This window comes from Oratosquilla oratoria, chromosome 16, assembly GCF_046742065.1.
Source record: "Oratosquilla oratoria isolate Oo_2021 chromosome 16, ASM4674206v1, whole genome shotgun sequence".
Lineage (NCBI taxonomy): Eukaryota > Metazoa > Arthropoda > Malacostraca > Stomatopoda > Squillidae > Oratosquilla > Oratosquilla oratoria.
Genome location: NC_134792.1, coordinates 482,029 through 499,169, shown reverse-complemented (window position 1 = coordinate 499,169; position 17,141 = coordinate 482,029). Strand labels below are relative to the sequence as shown.

General features: G+C 37.7%; 1 protein-coding gene across 1 annotated transcript in view; it reads left to right on the top strand.

The window, feature by feature from the left end:
- The window catches only part of LOC143034102 (IQ and AAA domain-containing protein 1-like), a 110,246-nt gene that overhangs the window by 57,944 nt on the left and 35,161 nt on the right, over nucleotides 1–17,141 (top strand). Inside the window, exons 10-14 of the mRNA XM_076200045.1 lie at nucleotides 28–160; nucleotides 6,579–6,727; nucleotides 7,051–7,189; nucleotides 10,752–10,904; nucleotides 16,479–16,678. Coding sequence (XP_076056160.1) covers nucleotides 28–160; nucleotides 6,579–6,727; nucleotides 7,051–7,189; nucleotides 10,752–10,904; nucleotides 16,479–16,678 — 774 coding nt within the window. The remainder of the gene's footprint in view (nucleotides 1–27; nucleotides 161–6,578; nucleotides 6,728–7,050; nucleotides 7,190–10,751; nucleotides 10,905–16,478; nucleotides 16,679–17,141) is intronic.

The window sequence follows — 17,141 nt, the reverse complement described above, 5'->3', positions numbered from 1 at the left end:
TATTACATATCCACCTTTTATATACAGGCATCTGACCGTGAGAAAGCACGGGAACAAGCTAAACAGCGACGGGGGAGGAAAGAGGAGGAAGACAAGGTGGTAACCCTACGACCTTCAGCTTTCTTATGTAACCTTCACCAAACCTGCGAGGTTTACCAAGGTATGTCACAGGTCTGTTAGTTTCTAATGAATTAGCCTTTACTCTTATTAGCTGTACAGATTGTCACCTGAATCAATTATGTTTTAATGGTAGCATGATTGTATATGACGTTGAAAGGTTCAGACAATTTCTCTATGGCCGCCCATTTACTCTCATTACTGATCATCGCCCTCTAGTGTCCATATTTAGTTCCGAGAAGCCGGTTCCAGCACAGGTATCGGTCAGGTTACAAAGATGGATTCTGAAGTTCGCTTCATTCAATTATAAGATTAAATGCAGAAATACTGCTGCTCACAGTGATGCTGATATTTTGTCCAGGCTTGCTTTGGGTAATACTGTAATTTGTGATAGATAACTTGTTGACTAATACTTTTATGGGCCATCTTTTTGTGCTTTTACTTTATGTTTTCATTTCACTGTTGTCTTTGTTAGGTATGATTAGTCACTATTTTCACCTGTAGGAAGCCCCTTTGCTTCCGATCATCCGACTTAATGAAGTTCCACTTAGTATTGCCCTGTATAAGAAGGGGGGGGGGGGAACGGAACTTAATTTTTATTTTTCTTCCTGAATACTATTACACTTTGTTCCTTAAGTTATGCCAAGGGACCCCCGTCTGGAATACTCAATTTTGGTACTAGGTCAGTTCTGCAATGACATTATTTCTTTAGTCCAATGACCTTTGCTGTTAGATATAGGAACTTCCCCTAAGAGCGTGATTTTACAGTCGTGAACCAATTGAATTTTCTCTTCCACCCTTTCTCCAATCAGAAAAGCTGTTACAAACCCAATGCAATTATGCTTACTCAAGCAATCTTGAAATCAATGCACACACTGACTTATTTTACATATTGTTACATCACAATAAAAATAAACATCATACAGCAATGAAATCGGGTCCTCAGCAACTGTTTGCAAACATTAGACAAAGAGCGAGCTTGTGCAACTCCCTTCGCCTTCTCGCCTTTCTTTCTACCCACTTGTCTACCAACCTCTTACAGATGTCTAGGCTTCCTTTGAGTAATGCTGTAATTTGTGATTGAGAACTTGTTGACTGCTACTTCTTAGAGAGTGATATATTAACTACTGTAACACAAAAGCAAATTTAAAAGAAAACTGCTACCTACTCTGTGTTAATCAAGGTACTTCACTATACTATAAAGGGATGGCCAAATGCTTCTGAGAATGACCAAGACTTAAAACCATTTTCCCAATGTAAAGATGAACTGAGTGTTGAACAATGGTGTTTGCTGTGAGAACTCTTTGTTGTCATTCCCCCTGTTTTACAAGGAGATATACTTCGAGAACTACACGAGACCCACCTTGGCATGACAAAAATGAAAGCTTAGCATGGGCAAGCAGATTGAAGGTGTTGTCTCTTCTTGTCAAGTATGAGAGTCACTCAGATCTGATCCTCCAGCTACACCTGTACACCCTTGGACTTTCCCTTCTAAACCTTGGTCAAGATTACATGATGATTTTACAGGCCCAGTTTCTGGAAAAACCTACCTTGTACTAGTTGGTTCATACAACAGATATCCTGAAGTCTTCCTATTAAAAAGTTCTACTGCAATTGCAACTATAAAAGTCCCCCAAGAGGAATACCAGGAATACCAGTTACAGAAAACGGGCCTCAGTTTACTGCAAGAGCTTTGAGTTTTGCCAGAAAAAATTGAATCCTACACCGTACTTCTGCAGCATACAAACCTTCTACAAACGGACAAACTGAAAGGGTGGTGCAAATGCTTAAATCAGCTTTGACACAAGTAGAAGTATTGAGACAAGTTACAAAAGTTGTTATCCAAAAGTACCTGTTTACCTATCGCATTACATCACACACTACAACAGGTCAAACAACAGGAATATTACGTGAAAGTGCGTCAGCAACATTGTTTGCACCTCCTGGAATATGCCTAAGGATTGGGCTAAATTCCTTCAATCGTGAGAAACCATCTGCCTAGGCGACCTGAAAAGTTTTTGCCTTTGATAATGTGTGCGTCAGCAGTGTGGTCCGTGTAGACTGTAATAGTATATAAAAAATTGATAAATTATACCACGAAAATACTTTAAAGCCTACACCACTGCCATGGCCTCCAAATGATTAACAGAGTAACGAGACTCTGGCTTGTTAAGAATGTGACTAGCATATGCAAGTATATGGGGTCTACATCCATCTACTTGCTGCATAAGTGCAGATCCAATACCTGTACCAAAAGCATCTGTACAAATAGTAAAGGGAAGGCTATAGTCTGGTAATGCCAACACAGGGGCTTCAGTAAGTGCAAATTTCAAGGAATAAAAAAAATTCTGATGAACATCACGCCATTGGAAGTATCCTTCTTGAGGAGACGTGTTAGTGAGGAAGCAATTGAAGCAAAATTCCTAATAGATGCACGAACAGTAATCCGTCCTCATCCAGTCTCCAAGTTAATCGCCATAAACAACAACCATAGGCAAGCGTTCCACTAATGCTGAAGACGATGACGATAAACAAAAGTTCAAACAAAGCCAGAACACGAAGAACCACGAGGCATTTGTCTCTCAATAAAATCACGTGGCGGACCTAGCCAATACACTGTCCTGAGCAACCTCACTTCTTATAAGTAATCCTGTAACCCTAGATACTAGAAAGGGAGAAAAATAAAAAGCACAAATACAAGCGCAATATGCCGGCCGGCTCCAAAGTTCACAACACTGCAAAGTTCAAAGTTGCGTTTGGAATACTTTTGAATGTTCAAAACACGAAGCTCACACAATAGCAAATGTTTTTAACGCTGCCACCATTTTATGATACAGGGGTGGCCAATGAAATACTGAATATGAATAAATTAATAATTGTACAGCACTGCATAGATAATACGTGCTCTTGCCTTGGAGACAAGACCAAAACTGGTGTAGAGACGTCAAGATTCGCAGGAAAACATACACGAATTGCATGGTTCGATTACAAAAATACACACAAAAATATACAATGACAATAATAGAATCAATATACAATAATAAATATACAATACTACAAGTACGTATGTATAATATACAAGGAATATTCAATGCTACCATTACAAGATTGTCAAAAGGTCGGAAAAAAAAAGCCTTAAAATATGTCAAGTAGTATAAATTTGTACACAGAAGTGTTTATTTGGGAAATAAGTTAGATTACGAAGGACTACAAAGGATTACAAAGGAGGAGCATGCCGACAGGAGACCTTTTAGTCCATAACTAGGTAGGATGCGAAAAAAAATATAAATGATAAAAAGATAGATAAAATAGAATATAAATTATAATAATAAAAGAAAATAATAAATAAAATAAATAATACATAGGTATAGTAAAAAAATAAACAAACAGGTAAATAGTAAATAATAATAAACTGGCGGATAAATAATAGTGCATGGAAATCAAGCAAATAATAAATAAACAGACAACTAATAACAAACAATAAAATAATATAAAATAAATGACAGTCATTTCAGCATCTTGCTTAAATGTTTATCTAAACGAATATTAAAGCTTCGAACTGAACTACATTGCATTGCCTCTGCAGGAAGTTTATTCCATTCATTAACTACACGATTGGCGAAGTTGTTTCTACCCACTTCCAAATCAGATCTATTTCCTGAGGGTTTGAAACTATTATTTCTTGTCGGATTCTCATTCCTTTTGTCACTTATGATGTTGTCAATCCCCTTTAGAATCTTAAAGATCTGTATCAAGTCACCACTGAGTCTACGCTTTATTAGGGAAAACAGATTCATATGTTTTAGTCTATTTTTGTATGATTTATTCTTGATATTTGGAATCAGTTTTGTGGCTCGCCATTGTATTTTTTCCAATCTGTCAATGTCTTTAATGAGATTCGGTGACTATACGGAAACAGCATATTCCAAATGTGGACGAACTAACGATTTATATAGCTTGTTAATGAGAGATGAACTTTTGAAGTCAAAAGATCGCGCAATCAGTCCTAGAATCTTATTTGCTTTCTCAGAGGCTGAAATACACTGCTTAGATGATTTGAGATCGTTACTGATAATTACCCCTAGATTCCTCTTATAATCCACTTTTGTTAACGAATTTGCAAATAACTTGTAATTGTACTTACTTATATTTTTACCTATGTGCATTACCTTGCATTTACTTGTGTTAAATTTCATTAGACACTTTTCAAACCATTGCTGTAATTGATCTAAATCTTCTTGAATATCTAATTGTTATAAGTGATCATTTGCCATTCCGCACAGTTTTGTATCATCAGCAAATTTGGAAACCATAGATTTTAGTCCGTGGTCATTTATATATACTATGAATAGAAGTGGTCCAAGAACGGAACCCTGAGGAACTCTACTCGTAACGTGTTTCCATCTAGAAGTTTGCCATTTAAAAGAACTCTCTGTTTTCGATCATTCAACCAATTGCCAGTCCGTGTGAAGCTAATCTAGTAAGTAGCCTTTCGTGGGGGACGGTATCAAAAGCTTTTGCAAAGTCTAAATATATTAAATCTATATTGTTTCTTTTGTCATAACTCGAGATGACTGTGTTGTAGATTCGAGTAAATTAGTCACGTAAGAACGTTTCCGTCTGAATCCATGCTGGCTATCATTTATCAAACGGTTATTAAATGATGTTTATCATCTCTGATGATAGTTTTCATCATTTTTTCTACGATTGAAGTCAAGCTTATAGGCCTGTATTTATTCCGTTTCTTTTTGTCACCTTTTTTGAATATTAGAGTGGCGTTAGATGATAGATATTGCTCCAATCCTGTATACTATAACTAATGTAGGTAATTAGGTAGGTTAGCACACAAACACGCACACACATAATTACTTACAAGTACAATAGCTAAAATCTGTGAAAGAATCATCAAAACTAGATGGGTAAAGAATTTGGAAAAAAACAACAACATACTAAATCCAAGACAATTTGGATTTAGACAAGGACAATCATGCGTCACAAACTTAATGTGTTTCTATTCAAGGCTAATAGATGTAATACAAGAAAGAGATGGATGGGCTGATTGTGCATTTCTAGACCCGAAAAAAGCTTTTGATAAGGTGCCACATAAGAAGTTGCTTAAGAAATTAGAAACTGCAGGAGGAATACAGGCTAAACTACTGAAGGGGATGGAAGACTTCTTGCATGAAAGAAAAATGAGAGTGGTGATAAGAGACAAACACTCTAATTGGGATGAAGTGATAATTAGTGTTCCACAAGGAACAGATCTGGCCCCAATAATGTTTGGAATATATATTAATGATATGGATGAAGGAATTGAAAGTTATATGAGCTTCTTTGCGGATGATGCAAAATTGTTGAAAAAAGTGAACACTGAAGAAGATTGTGAGTCACTACAGAGTGATCTCAATAAAGTATGGGAATGGAGTAGGAAGTGGGAGATGGAATTCAATATCAAGAAGTGTAGTATAATGGAATTTGGAAGAAGCAAAAAAAGAATAGTGGGATCATATAAATTGGGAGAAAAAAAAAATAGAAAATGAGGACCTAGGAGTCATTATTATGAATAATATGTTACCTGAGAAGCATATCATTTTTTTTTTTTTTTTTTTGAGAAACATAATTTAATAAGAACAATCAAAGTGGCTTTTACAAACCTGGACGAAGAAATGGTGAAGAAAATACTAATCACTTTGATAAGACCAAGATTGGAATATGCAGCGACGATGTGGTCACCAAGTGCAAAAAAATGTACAACAAAACTTGAAAGAATACAAAGAGCAATTACAAAACTAGCACCAACACTCTCAGAACTATCATATGAAGAGAGACTAACAAAACTTGAGCTACAGACATTAGAACAAAGAAGAGAGAGAGGAGACTTGATAACTATTTATAGAATCATGAAAGACATAGAAACTATTGATAGAGAGGATCTAATAAAATGGAATAGTAGAAATACAAGAGGACACGGAAAGAAAATCAAGAAAGTTATAGAAGAGATCTGAAAAAGAACAGCTTTCCCCATAGAGTAATAGACATTTGGAACAAGTTAGATGAGAAAGTGGTGTGTGCAAAAACAATACATGAATTTAAAAAAGTCTAGATAAAATAAGATATGAAGACGCGACATCACAACCATAGCTCCCCTTCCCGTAAAATACAACTAGGTATATACACATACACATACTTGATGCTGAAAGATACAAAGACGGGTCACCATGAGCATAGCTCCCTTCCCGTATAATAAAACTAGGTAAATACAACTAGTTAAATACACACACACACGCGTGCGTGCGTACACATACACACTAAAGTAATTACAATTAGGTAGTTAAATAAAAACAAACACACACACATACCTGCATTGTGATACAGCACATTGATAAAGCACGAACACTGCATGTCACAGGCAAATGAGTATTGGATGTAATACTCTTAAGGCAGAAACCTATTTTTTGCAGACATATGGAGTTCGCGAGCTCTGTCCTCCAACCCGCAGGAAAACCCTGACCGCAGTATGATTGAGACTGAAAAGCGAATTGAAGTGGAGAATGAGGTGAGACGTCAGGTGGACATCCTTATGAGAAATGAACTACAGAGACTTAAAGAGGCAAGTGCACACACATTGTGTCTACCATTAAGGTGATGATCTTTCAATGTCACACGATAAAATTACTTTTTGATCTCATCCATCACTTTACATTATTTCTCTTCTTTTCTGTTCTCTATCCTTAATTTCTTAACTTCACACACAATTTTATTTTCTCCCTCAATTTTACACATCTGTTGTTCCTCACCATCACCATTGCTTGACTCATAGTTAAAACCACATTTTCTCTTTTCCATAGGATGCCTCCTTTTCACTTGACTCAGCTAAACCCTAATCATCCACTTCATATGTTCTATCATATAGTAATGATTGTTTATCTACAGGATATTGAAGGAGAGAAAAAAGGGGCCAAAAAAAGGAAGCGTGTTAAGAAAGGAGGAAAAAAGGGGCGCAAGCGGAAAGAGAAGGACCTGACACCTGACCGTTCCACCGAGTCACTTTTTGAAGAGCTCATTCTTAATGGTGGGTACCGATCAGACTCAAACTACTCTTGTTGTTGGAATATGGTAACCCGCATGTAAATGGGAATGTCCTATGACAGTAAAATATTCATGGTTATGCACTCTCATGAGTGCATAGAGGGATTAGGGAGAAATGTCAATGTAATAGTACTGGGAGACCTTAATGCTAGGGTAGGAAATGAACCAATTGACGGAGTGGTTGGGAAATGTGGAGTTCCAGGAAAGAATCGTAGTGGAGAGTTGATGGTGGAGATGTGTCTAGAAAGAGAGTTGATGATAGCAAATACAGTGTTTCGGAAGAAAGTCAAGCATAAGTACACATGGGAGAGGGTGGTGGATGGAAGGGTGGTAGATAGAGCGTTAATGGACTATGTAGTGGTAGATAGGAGTATAATAGGAAGAGTTAAGGATGTACATGTGCTAAGGGGAGAGGGTGGGGGAATATCAGATCATTTTTTGGTGGAAGGTAAGTTGAGAGTGGAGGATAGATGGAGAAAGAGGAAAAGGACAAAAGGTAGGGAGGTGCTTAGAGTGAACTCTTTAAATGAAAATGAAAAGGAGAAGGAGTACAAGAAGAAGCTGAGAGAGGAGTGGGAGGGAGTGAAGGATAGAGTAGAGCTAGGAGTGGAGGAGGAATGGGGATGGTTCAAGGAGGGAGTCACAAAGTGTGCAAAGATGGTGTGTGGAACAAGAAGGATGGGAGGAAATAGAAGGAAGGGTAGTGAATGGTGGGATGAGGAAACAAAGAAGGTTGTAGAAGAGAAGAAGCGAGCTTTCACAGATTGGTTACAAAATAGGACGAGGGAGTCATATGAGAGGTACAAAGAAAAGAAAAGAGAAGTAAAGCACAAGGTAAAGGAGGCAAAGAGGAGAGCAGATGTGAAATGGGGTAAGAGTATGACAAAAAAAAAAAAAAATTGAGAGTAATAAAAAGATGTTTTGGAAAGAAATTAAGAGAGGAAGAGGAGGCGAATCAAGTAGAGAAGAAAAGGTAAAAGGTGCAGATGGAGAGATGATAATGGAAGAGAAGGCAGTAAGGGGAAGATGGGCAGAATATTTTAGGGTGTTGTTAAATGTGAAGGAGGATAGGGAGGGAAAGATAGTTGCAGTGGGAAATGCTAAGAAAATGAGTGATGAGTGAGGAAAATGGAGGAGAAATAAGGAAGGATGAAGTGAAGACAGTTGTTAAGATGATGAAAGCAGGTAAAGCACCTGGTCTGGATGGATGCCACGCAGAATGTCTAAAAGAAGGAGGTACAGTGATGGTGGACTGGCTGGTGAGGTTATTTAATGTTTGCTGGAGAGAGGGTAGAGTGTCGGAGGACTGGAGGAGTGCCTGCATAGTTCCACTTTACAAGAGAAAAGAGGCTTATGGGAGGATCTTTGATTGAGAGGATTAGGAGAGGAAGAGAGGGAGTAATTGGTGAGGAACAGTGAGGATTTAGGACGGGTAGAGGTTGTGTAGATCAGATTTTTGTGGTAAGACAGATATGTGAGAAAGCTATAGGAAAGGGGAAGGATGTTTTTTGGGCTTTTATGGATCTGGAAAAGGCTTATGACAGGGTAGACAGGAAGGCACTATGGGAGGTTTTGCAGATATATGGGATAGGAGGAAAGTGGGAGGTGGGTCAGCTGTTGTTTGCGGACGACACTGCGTTTGTGGCAGGATCAGAGGAGGGAATGAAGAAGTTGGTGACAGAGTTTGGGAGCGTGTGTGAAAGAAGAAAACTGAAGATAAATGTGGTTAAAAGTAAGGTAATGAGATGTACAAGGGGTGAAAGTGGCAGTAGACTGGAAGTGAGCATTGAGAGCAACTGGAGGAAGTGGATAGTTTTAGATACTTGGGTCCAAATGTGGCAGAAAAAAAAAGGTGGAGTGGAGGTGGAGGTAGAATGTAGATTGAGAGAAGCGAGTAAATGCCTTGGTGAATTAAAGAGTGTAATGAGGAATAGACATTTGGTAATGGATGCTAAGAGGAGGTTATATGAAGGAGTGATTGTGCCAACAGCACTGTATGGGGCAGAAACATGGAACATAAGAGAGGAAGAGAGAAGGAGTTTGTGTTTGAGATGAGGTCTCTGAGAAGTATGATGGGAGTTACTAGGCTAGATGTAGTGAGAAATGAGGAGGTGAGGAGGAGAACAGGGGTGGAAAGGGAGTTGGGAGATAGGGTTGATGAAAGAATATTAGGATGGTTTGGACACATGGAAAGTATGAGTGAAGAAAGACTAGTAAAAGAGGTATGGAAGGGGTGGAGTGTATTTAGGGATGGAATAGGTGAGAACGATTTTATGCCTTTTTCTTTTTGGCTACCTCCTTTGTATGTGGAAAAAAAGCCTTGGTATATGTATGTATGGTACGGTACCTTTAAATATAAAAAATTGTCTAATAATATTTACATATATTTTCTAACTATATCATATTGGATTATTATAGAACATAAAGGCAGTTTTTTACTTCATGCGTAGAGAGAGAGAGAGAGAGAGAGAGAGAAACAATAATAATAATAATCTGCCCTAGATTGGAATGTGAAATAAAAGATATATATATAAAAAAAAAAAGACCAAGAAAAGTCAAAGTGCAGACTTGTAGATAAACCATACAAAGAAAGGCTGGAAGCATTGGGCTTGTCATTACTGAAGGAATGAAGGTAGAGGTGGGGGACGAGTAACTTGATTGCAATGTGTTAGTTGAAGAGTATGGAAAGAATTAATAAAGAAAATGTCTTGATTTGTGACTGAAAAACATTATGAGGAAATGTAAAAAGCCATAAGTTTGAAGGAAATATAGTTTACTGTATATATGTATAAATTGGAATAACCAAGTATATAATATAGTCCAAGCCAGAACCATAAATAAATGATTAGGTATGAGAGAGAGAGAGAGAGAGAGAGAGAGAGAGAGAGAGAGAGAGAGAGAGAGAGAGAAAACAATATCCCATGAGCATAACCACTTTCCTGTATACTACAATTAGATAAGCAATAAGATCACAGCACAAGCACTTCATAAAGGTCTGCCAAAGTCTATATTTTACCATAAAAAAAAAAAAAAAAAAAAATCAGCCCACCAGAGAAATCACTCCTAAGACAAGCAAGAATTTTACTAGCATGCCATTGTTCAAGCCATCACCCCATACTAAAATAGTACCAGTACAGAATTGGCATTGCAAAAGACACAAATTTCCTTAGATGGAATCACCACACAGAAGAGACACATTATATTTCATTATATTATACTATCTTATACTATTTCCAGACATAAAATATCTTCATTGAGTAAATTAAGGGCTAAACAATGGCCATGTCAAATTTCCTGGTGGCTGCAAGACAGTCACCTACATAAGAATTCCAGGGTAATGGATTTATTGACAGAACTATGGGCCAGCCCGATGACTATGTCCAGATTTCTGACGGTTGCAGGTTTCCTATAAAGGAGATCTATGGCATTATGCTCATGAGTAAATTTAACTAGTTTTATTCATATACATTTTCTATTTGAATGTACAAGAATTTGTTTTATCTTTTTTGTAAGCATTAGTAAATGACTATCTTTACACACTCTAGGTATTATCAAGAAGGTACCACAGGTGCAACTAGCTGAAGTGATGGGCCAAATAAATGTCATTGGATGTGAAACGGTGTTTCGAACAAAACTGCCGAAGCCCTGCATGGGGGACATTAAGAATATCCTGACAGAATATGTAATACTACCCTTAGGTAAGTTTACACTAGTTTGAATTTTTTCAATTGCCCATGCTGACGCACCCTAATTATGTTATCTATATCCAGAATCCTTAGAATAATTTGGGAATTATTTTTTATTAACCCAAGGAGATGTATGGCTTTGTTTCCTCTATATGCTGCGAAATGTCTTACTATAGACAATTTTAGTAGTATTTTCCTAAATGTATTTACCAAAATATAATATTCAGGATAGTTGTTAAACACATATAATTCCCTCTCTTTTTTTTTCAACTGCCACACTTAGTTTGGAATTCAGTTAATATTTTAGCTTGACCATATCAGCTTCTAAGCTATTCCGAGATTCATCAGCTTAAAAATCTATATTTCTTGACATCCTTTATTTTTTCATGTCACTGTGAAATTAAACACTTTCCACCCATTTAAGGCTTAATACTACCCACAAATACTTGAAATATTTTATAACAAATCTATTTATTCACTTTATATACATCTGGACAATTTTATCTCGTTTTTATGGCAAAATAAAAATCTTCGATTTTTCCTCACTGTATACAGAAACATGATAGGGATGGCAAGCTCTTGTCAGGCCCTTCAGAGGTTCGATACACATAAGATTGGCATTAGGGCTATAAATGAGAGGGAATTGCTTAATTTAACTTTTAAGTCCTCGAAATTTTTTGCTTCTGTTTCATAATCTTTGCAATATATTACATTTAAAATACCACAGTAAGCATACGAATTTCCAAAGTCAAATCTAAATTGAAAATCAATATGAAAAAAAAAAAAAAAAAAATCCACAACCTAGCAGCGCCTCGGCAGCACTGCACCACTGTATGTATGTATGTATGTATGTATGTATGTATGTGTGCATGTATGTATGTATATATATATATACATATATATATATATATATATATATATATATATATATATGTGTGTGTATATACATATATATATATATATACAAAAGGATTTTTCCCCCTTACAAGGGAGGTAGCCAAAGTCAAAAGGCGTAATTCCACACCCACCCATTTCATCCCCTCTCATTCCACTCGCATTCACCACCCCCCGCTCCCTTCCTCTTTTCTTGGCTCCCCATGGATGACAGGCCATTCCCGCATCTCGTCCATTGCCCTAGGTCAGATGAAATGCATCAAGATATAGCACTTCCATAGCAAGGACGCTTCATTTAATCGGCGACCCCCCTTCTCTGTCCCGCCATGCTGGCTGCGTTAAAATATCATTCACAGATAACTACTCTCTAACATCCCATCACACTTATTTCTATGCATCACAGCGTCATCCATATAATTTACAATCATTCTCCCTTCCTTCCTCAACAGATATCTCCCTCTTTCTGAACGCCTCTTTTACCTCATCCATCCATCTCATCCTCGGTCGCCCCCTCATGTTCACTCCAACCACCCCTGCCTTCCACACCTCTTTTATTAATTTTTCTTCACTCATTCATTACATGTGTCCAAACCATCCTAATACTTTTTCATCCACCCTATCTCCCAACTCCCTTTCCACCCCGGCTCTCCTCCTCACTTCCTTGTTTCTCACTCTACCTAGCCTAGTAACCCCTACCATATTTCTTAGACATCTCACCTTAAAAGAATAATAAATTAACTATTTCTCACTTATGTTCCATGTTTCTGCCCCATACAGTGTTGTCGGCACAAGAGCCCTTTTATACAATCTCCTCTTATCATCTATTCCCAAATGTCTATTTCTTATTACAATTTTAATCCGCCAAGGCATTTAATTGCTTCTCTCAATCTATATTCTACCACCTCCATCACATGTAGCACGGTTGGTAGCGTCTTGACCTCGTGATTACGGACGCACGGGTCAGGGTTCTAATACCATGGCAGAACTTCTAAAAATGTTCAATCTGTCTTTAACATACATACATACATATATATATATATATATATATATATATACATATAAATATATATAGGTATATATATATATATATATATATGAAGTTTGGGATCCATGTTGAAGGGGAGAAGCTGAAACACGAGACTCCTAGGACCGTCCTGAGGGATGTGATGGGGGTACAGTGATTAAATATTCAGTATACTGGCCAATGCTGGAACTGGGAGAGGTAGCCAGTGCAGCCGGAGCTGTCCAGGGTCCCCCTAATCGTTTCGTGTCAACGAGTATCAGGTACATGTGACATAACAAAGACATCTGTTCACAATCCTCACATAAAACTTAAAGCCATAATGACATTAAACTGCCACAAAAATTAACTCGGACGTACACGCACGTACTACCAAAGAAAACCAATCATATCGTATTTATGTGTATTTAAAAACGTGGACAACTGGCCACAATTGTTAATTCGTACATCTTAACTCACAATGAAATGAAATACATGATAAAGTGCACACGCATGCGACGAAAAGAAATCAAACAAGTCACGGTCACACACTCTTATAAACTCCTTATAAACACTTAGGCGTGTACTTCAATTCACTCGGGCAAGTAGTAATAACTGGTTATACCCTACGTTGAGTTTGTCGTCGTGTTCCTTGTGCCTAAGTATTTGGGTTCAAGTCAATGCACCTGTTTATGCTGGCCTCTTTCGTCGTCCACACTTCCAAGAATAATCTTCTTTTTTTGGAACTGTCTCTGTGTATTACTTGCGTTCCTCCCCAGTCTATTTCGTGTTGGTGTTCGGTGATGTTTAAAAAGGGCCGAAGCTGGATCTTTACGTCTAACTGCCCGTTTATATCCTTCTAGCCTGGTAGCGAGTTTCTTCTCCGTTTCTCCAATGTAATCTACATCACAATCCATGAAGCCAGGGTGGTACACCACTCCCGCCTTCTGTATGGTTGCTTCAGTGTCCTTGACCTTGGTCAGGTTGTGATGCAGATTGTTGCGTGGTTTGTGTACCACCTGTATGTTATTGTCTCGGATTATCCTGGCTGTTTCCTCTGAAGTACCTTTGATATAAGGGATTGGACCCTGTAGGAAGGAGAGAAAACACCTATGTGATGTTTACCGATCCAACGGTCACTCGAGTCAGACCGTACGAAAGTGGACGAGACCACGACACGCCGAAACACAGACACTGCGCACACATGAACCTCCTCTTCAAGATATCAGTTTCTGAAGGGTAATAATTTTTTTTTTTTACAAATATATCATCTACATACCTGCAATAAGGGGTAGGTTTTTCAAGTTGGCTAAAAATCAGTTCCTCTAAAGTTCCCATGGAAAAAAGGCAAACAGAACACCAAAGGGGGATTCCATAGCAACTCCGTCGGTCTGGTGGTAGAGCGTCCCATGGGGAGAGCAAAATGGAGCTTCGATCATTGGTGCATATCTGAAGCAGGGTCAGAAGTTTTTTTCGAGTATGTCAAGAATGGGGGCTGACCCACTATGTAAACTTTGTTGTATATAAAATATATCGTTCTACCCACAAGAATATTGATAAACAAGGATTCAGCATCCAGAGAACCTTAGATTCCCTGTCTGGGAGCATCTTTTACCAATTCAATGAACTCGCGAGAAGATGCCAGGCTAAATCTGTTGGGAACAAAAGAGGTTAAAAGCTCATTTAGTTTTTTTGCTAACTGGTACGTTGGGGTAGGTATCTGGCAGATGATGGGTCTGAGGGGGTGTTGGGTGCATGTATTTGCACTCTGCCATAACAATAACCAGGTTTACACTTGCCAGACAATTTGCAAACTTTTGTACCACCTGCAACCGCATTGATGACATTTATTATGTTATTGCCTTCGAGGTTATTTTGGGAATAGGGTTCTTTTAAATGGGCTAGAGCTTTGTCTTATCCTCTAGAATGGTGCCATTCTTCTCCAGGTAGAAACCTGGTTATTGTTATGGAAATGTAAAAACATATAAGCCCAACAACTCCCTCAGACCCATCATCAGCCAGATACCTAGCCCAACATACCAATTAGCAAAATGACTAAATGAATTGTTAACCCTTTTTGTCCCCAACCACGGCTATTCGAGCCACGAGGTCCAATCCATTCTCCGCGGAGTGATCGACAACTAGTACAAACACATCCCACTACATTAGAACAAGAAGGGCCATACATATTTTTTTCTACAAAACATGCATATCTACCAAATACAAGAAAGAAGAGAAAATGATCAAAATTATATTCCACATAAATGTGATCCCAAGAAAAGAAGGTGACAACTTATCCTTTACAATATTTTACAGGAGTAGGAAGACCTCTTCTTTCCTTTTAAAGAACAACTCTGCTCCAGAACCACAGTAGTTCCTTCAATCATACACAGTAATTAAATCCATATGCGCAGAGGAAGACTGTAAGCCCCTTTCAGTCTACGTGAGACGGACGACCACCACATTATCTAGATGAATCTCCATGCACTTGCAACACGAAGGACCGAAACAACATCACTGGAACCAGTACTGACGCCACCTTTAAAGAGAAGCTGGTTAAAAACACCGAATTTGTGGCAAAAGAAGAGGACTCACAGCGCCTGTCCTTCCTGGAGACCATCTGGATAAAGGAGCTGCAACCTGCCATCAATAGGCAGGTAAATGACGTCGCCCTCCCCACTAGCATGGAACCTGTTCGGAGGAGCCAGATGAACCCCAGGACATAGGAGTCTCTATGTCGGAGGCCATCTACTCTGCGCCCAAGGGAAGAACGTAAAGACCAAAGTCATTCAGAAAGACAGAGACAGATCGGCGCTGAATCCGGAAGTGTGTAGGCGGATGGCTAATGAGAGTGTATTACAATGGAAAATATATATTAATTTTTATTAATTAAAGCACTACAACAAAGACGTGCGTACGCTTTGAGAGCGTAATAGAAACTGCGTTGCGTGAATGACTGGCTTGGCGGGAAGCATACATGCCCGCATGGTTCCTTCACAAATTTGGCACATGGAAATCCAGTCAATACAATTATTTTGATTTTTATGTAAAATTATACCGTATATATATATTTTTGATAACATATTATGTCATACAACAATATGCGATGTGATGTCACGTCACTTTAAATTATCACATTGTTTTAATTTTATTTTATTCTATTTCTTTTTGTCTGGATATGTTATCTTTATATTATCTTATATTATAAGTTATCTTGTGACACTTTTTGGGATTTCCACTTTTTTTTTACACCACTCACTTCACTTACACTGTTACACCCTCGGTCAACATTCCACACACACCGGAGCTGTATCTAACATACATAACTACATAACTACATAACTACATAAAAAAATATATATATATATATATTTATATATATATATATACATACATATATATATATATATATATATACATATATATATATACATATATATATATATACATATATATATAATAAATGAATAAATAAATAAACAAATAAAGTAAAATGAAAATTGTAGATTATAGTACATTGTATAAAAAAACTGAAAAAATGCTGGGAACCTTTTATCTATGTTTAATAAAATCATCTAGTGCTATCCTAAACAAGATCTTTAGATGTCTTCATAACTTTGCAGAGGTTCTTTTTATTGTTTTGGTGATAAGTACTGCATATATTTTTAATGAACATTTTATTTCACCGACAGGAATTGATGCTGTTCATGCCCAGGCACCTCTAGTTAAAAGTGTTCTATTGTGTGGACCCAGGGGATGTGGAAAGAGTATGTTAGTAAAAGCTCTCTGCTATGAAGCAGGAGCGACTCTGATGGATTTGACAGCGAGCAATATTGTGGGTCGGTATCCAGGAAGGGGAGGCCTTAACATGCTCACACACCTTGTGAGCAAGGTAAGTCTGTGTGTACTAGGTGTCCATAGTGTCGCAGCGTACTCTAATTTTGGTCTTATCAGTGTAACTGGTATTTTCTTTACCATTTCTTCATCTATGTAGTCAAAGGCTTTCATTGATCTTAAGAAGTTAAAAGTTTCTCCAACTAATTTGTTGACATGTTTGTCTGCTGTCATGTCATTTGAGATAGTTACTCCTAGGTCCCTTTCCGAGGTGACTTTTTTAACTTCCTTTGTACCAATTTTATATTGACACGAATTTTTATTTTTGCTTTTTCCAAATCTCATTATGCTACATTTCTTAACATTGAAGTTCACTTCACATTTCTGACTCCATTTCTAGACTTTGTCCAGGTCTTCTTGAAAAGATTTGTAATCTTCCTCTGTACTTACTCTCTTTAGTAGTGTCGCATCGTCTGCAAAGAAGTTCATGTAACATTCCACACCTTCATCCATATCATTTG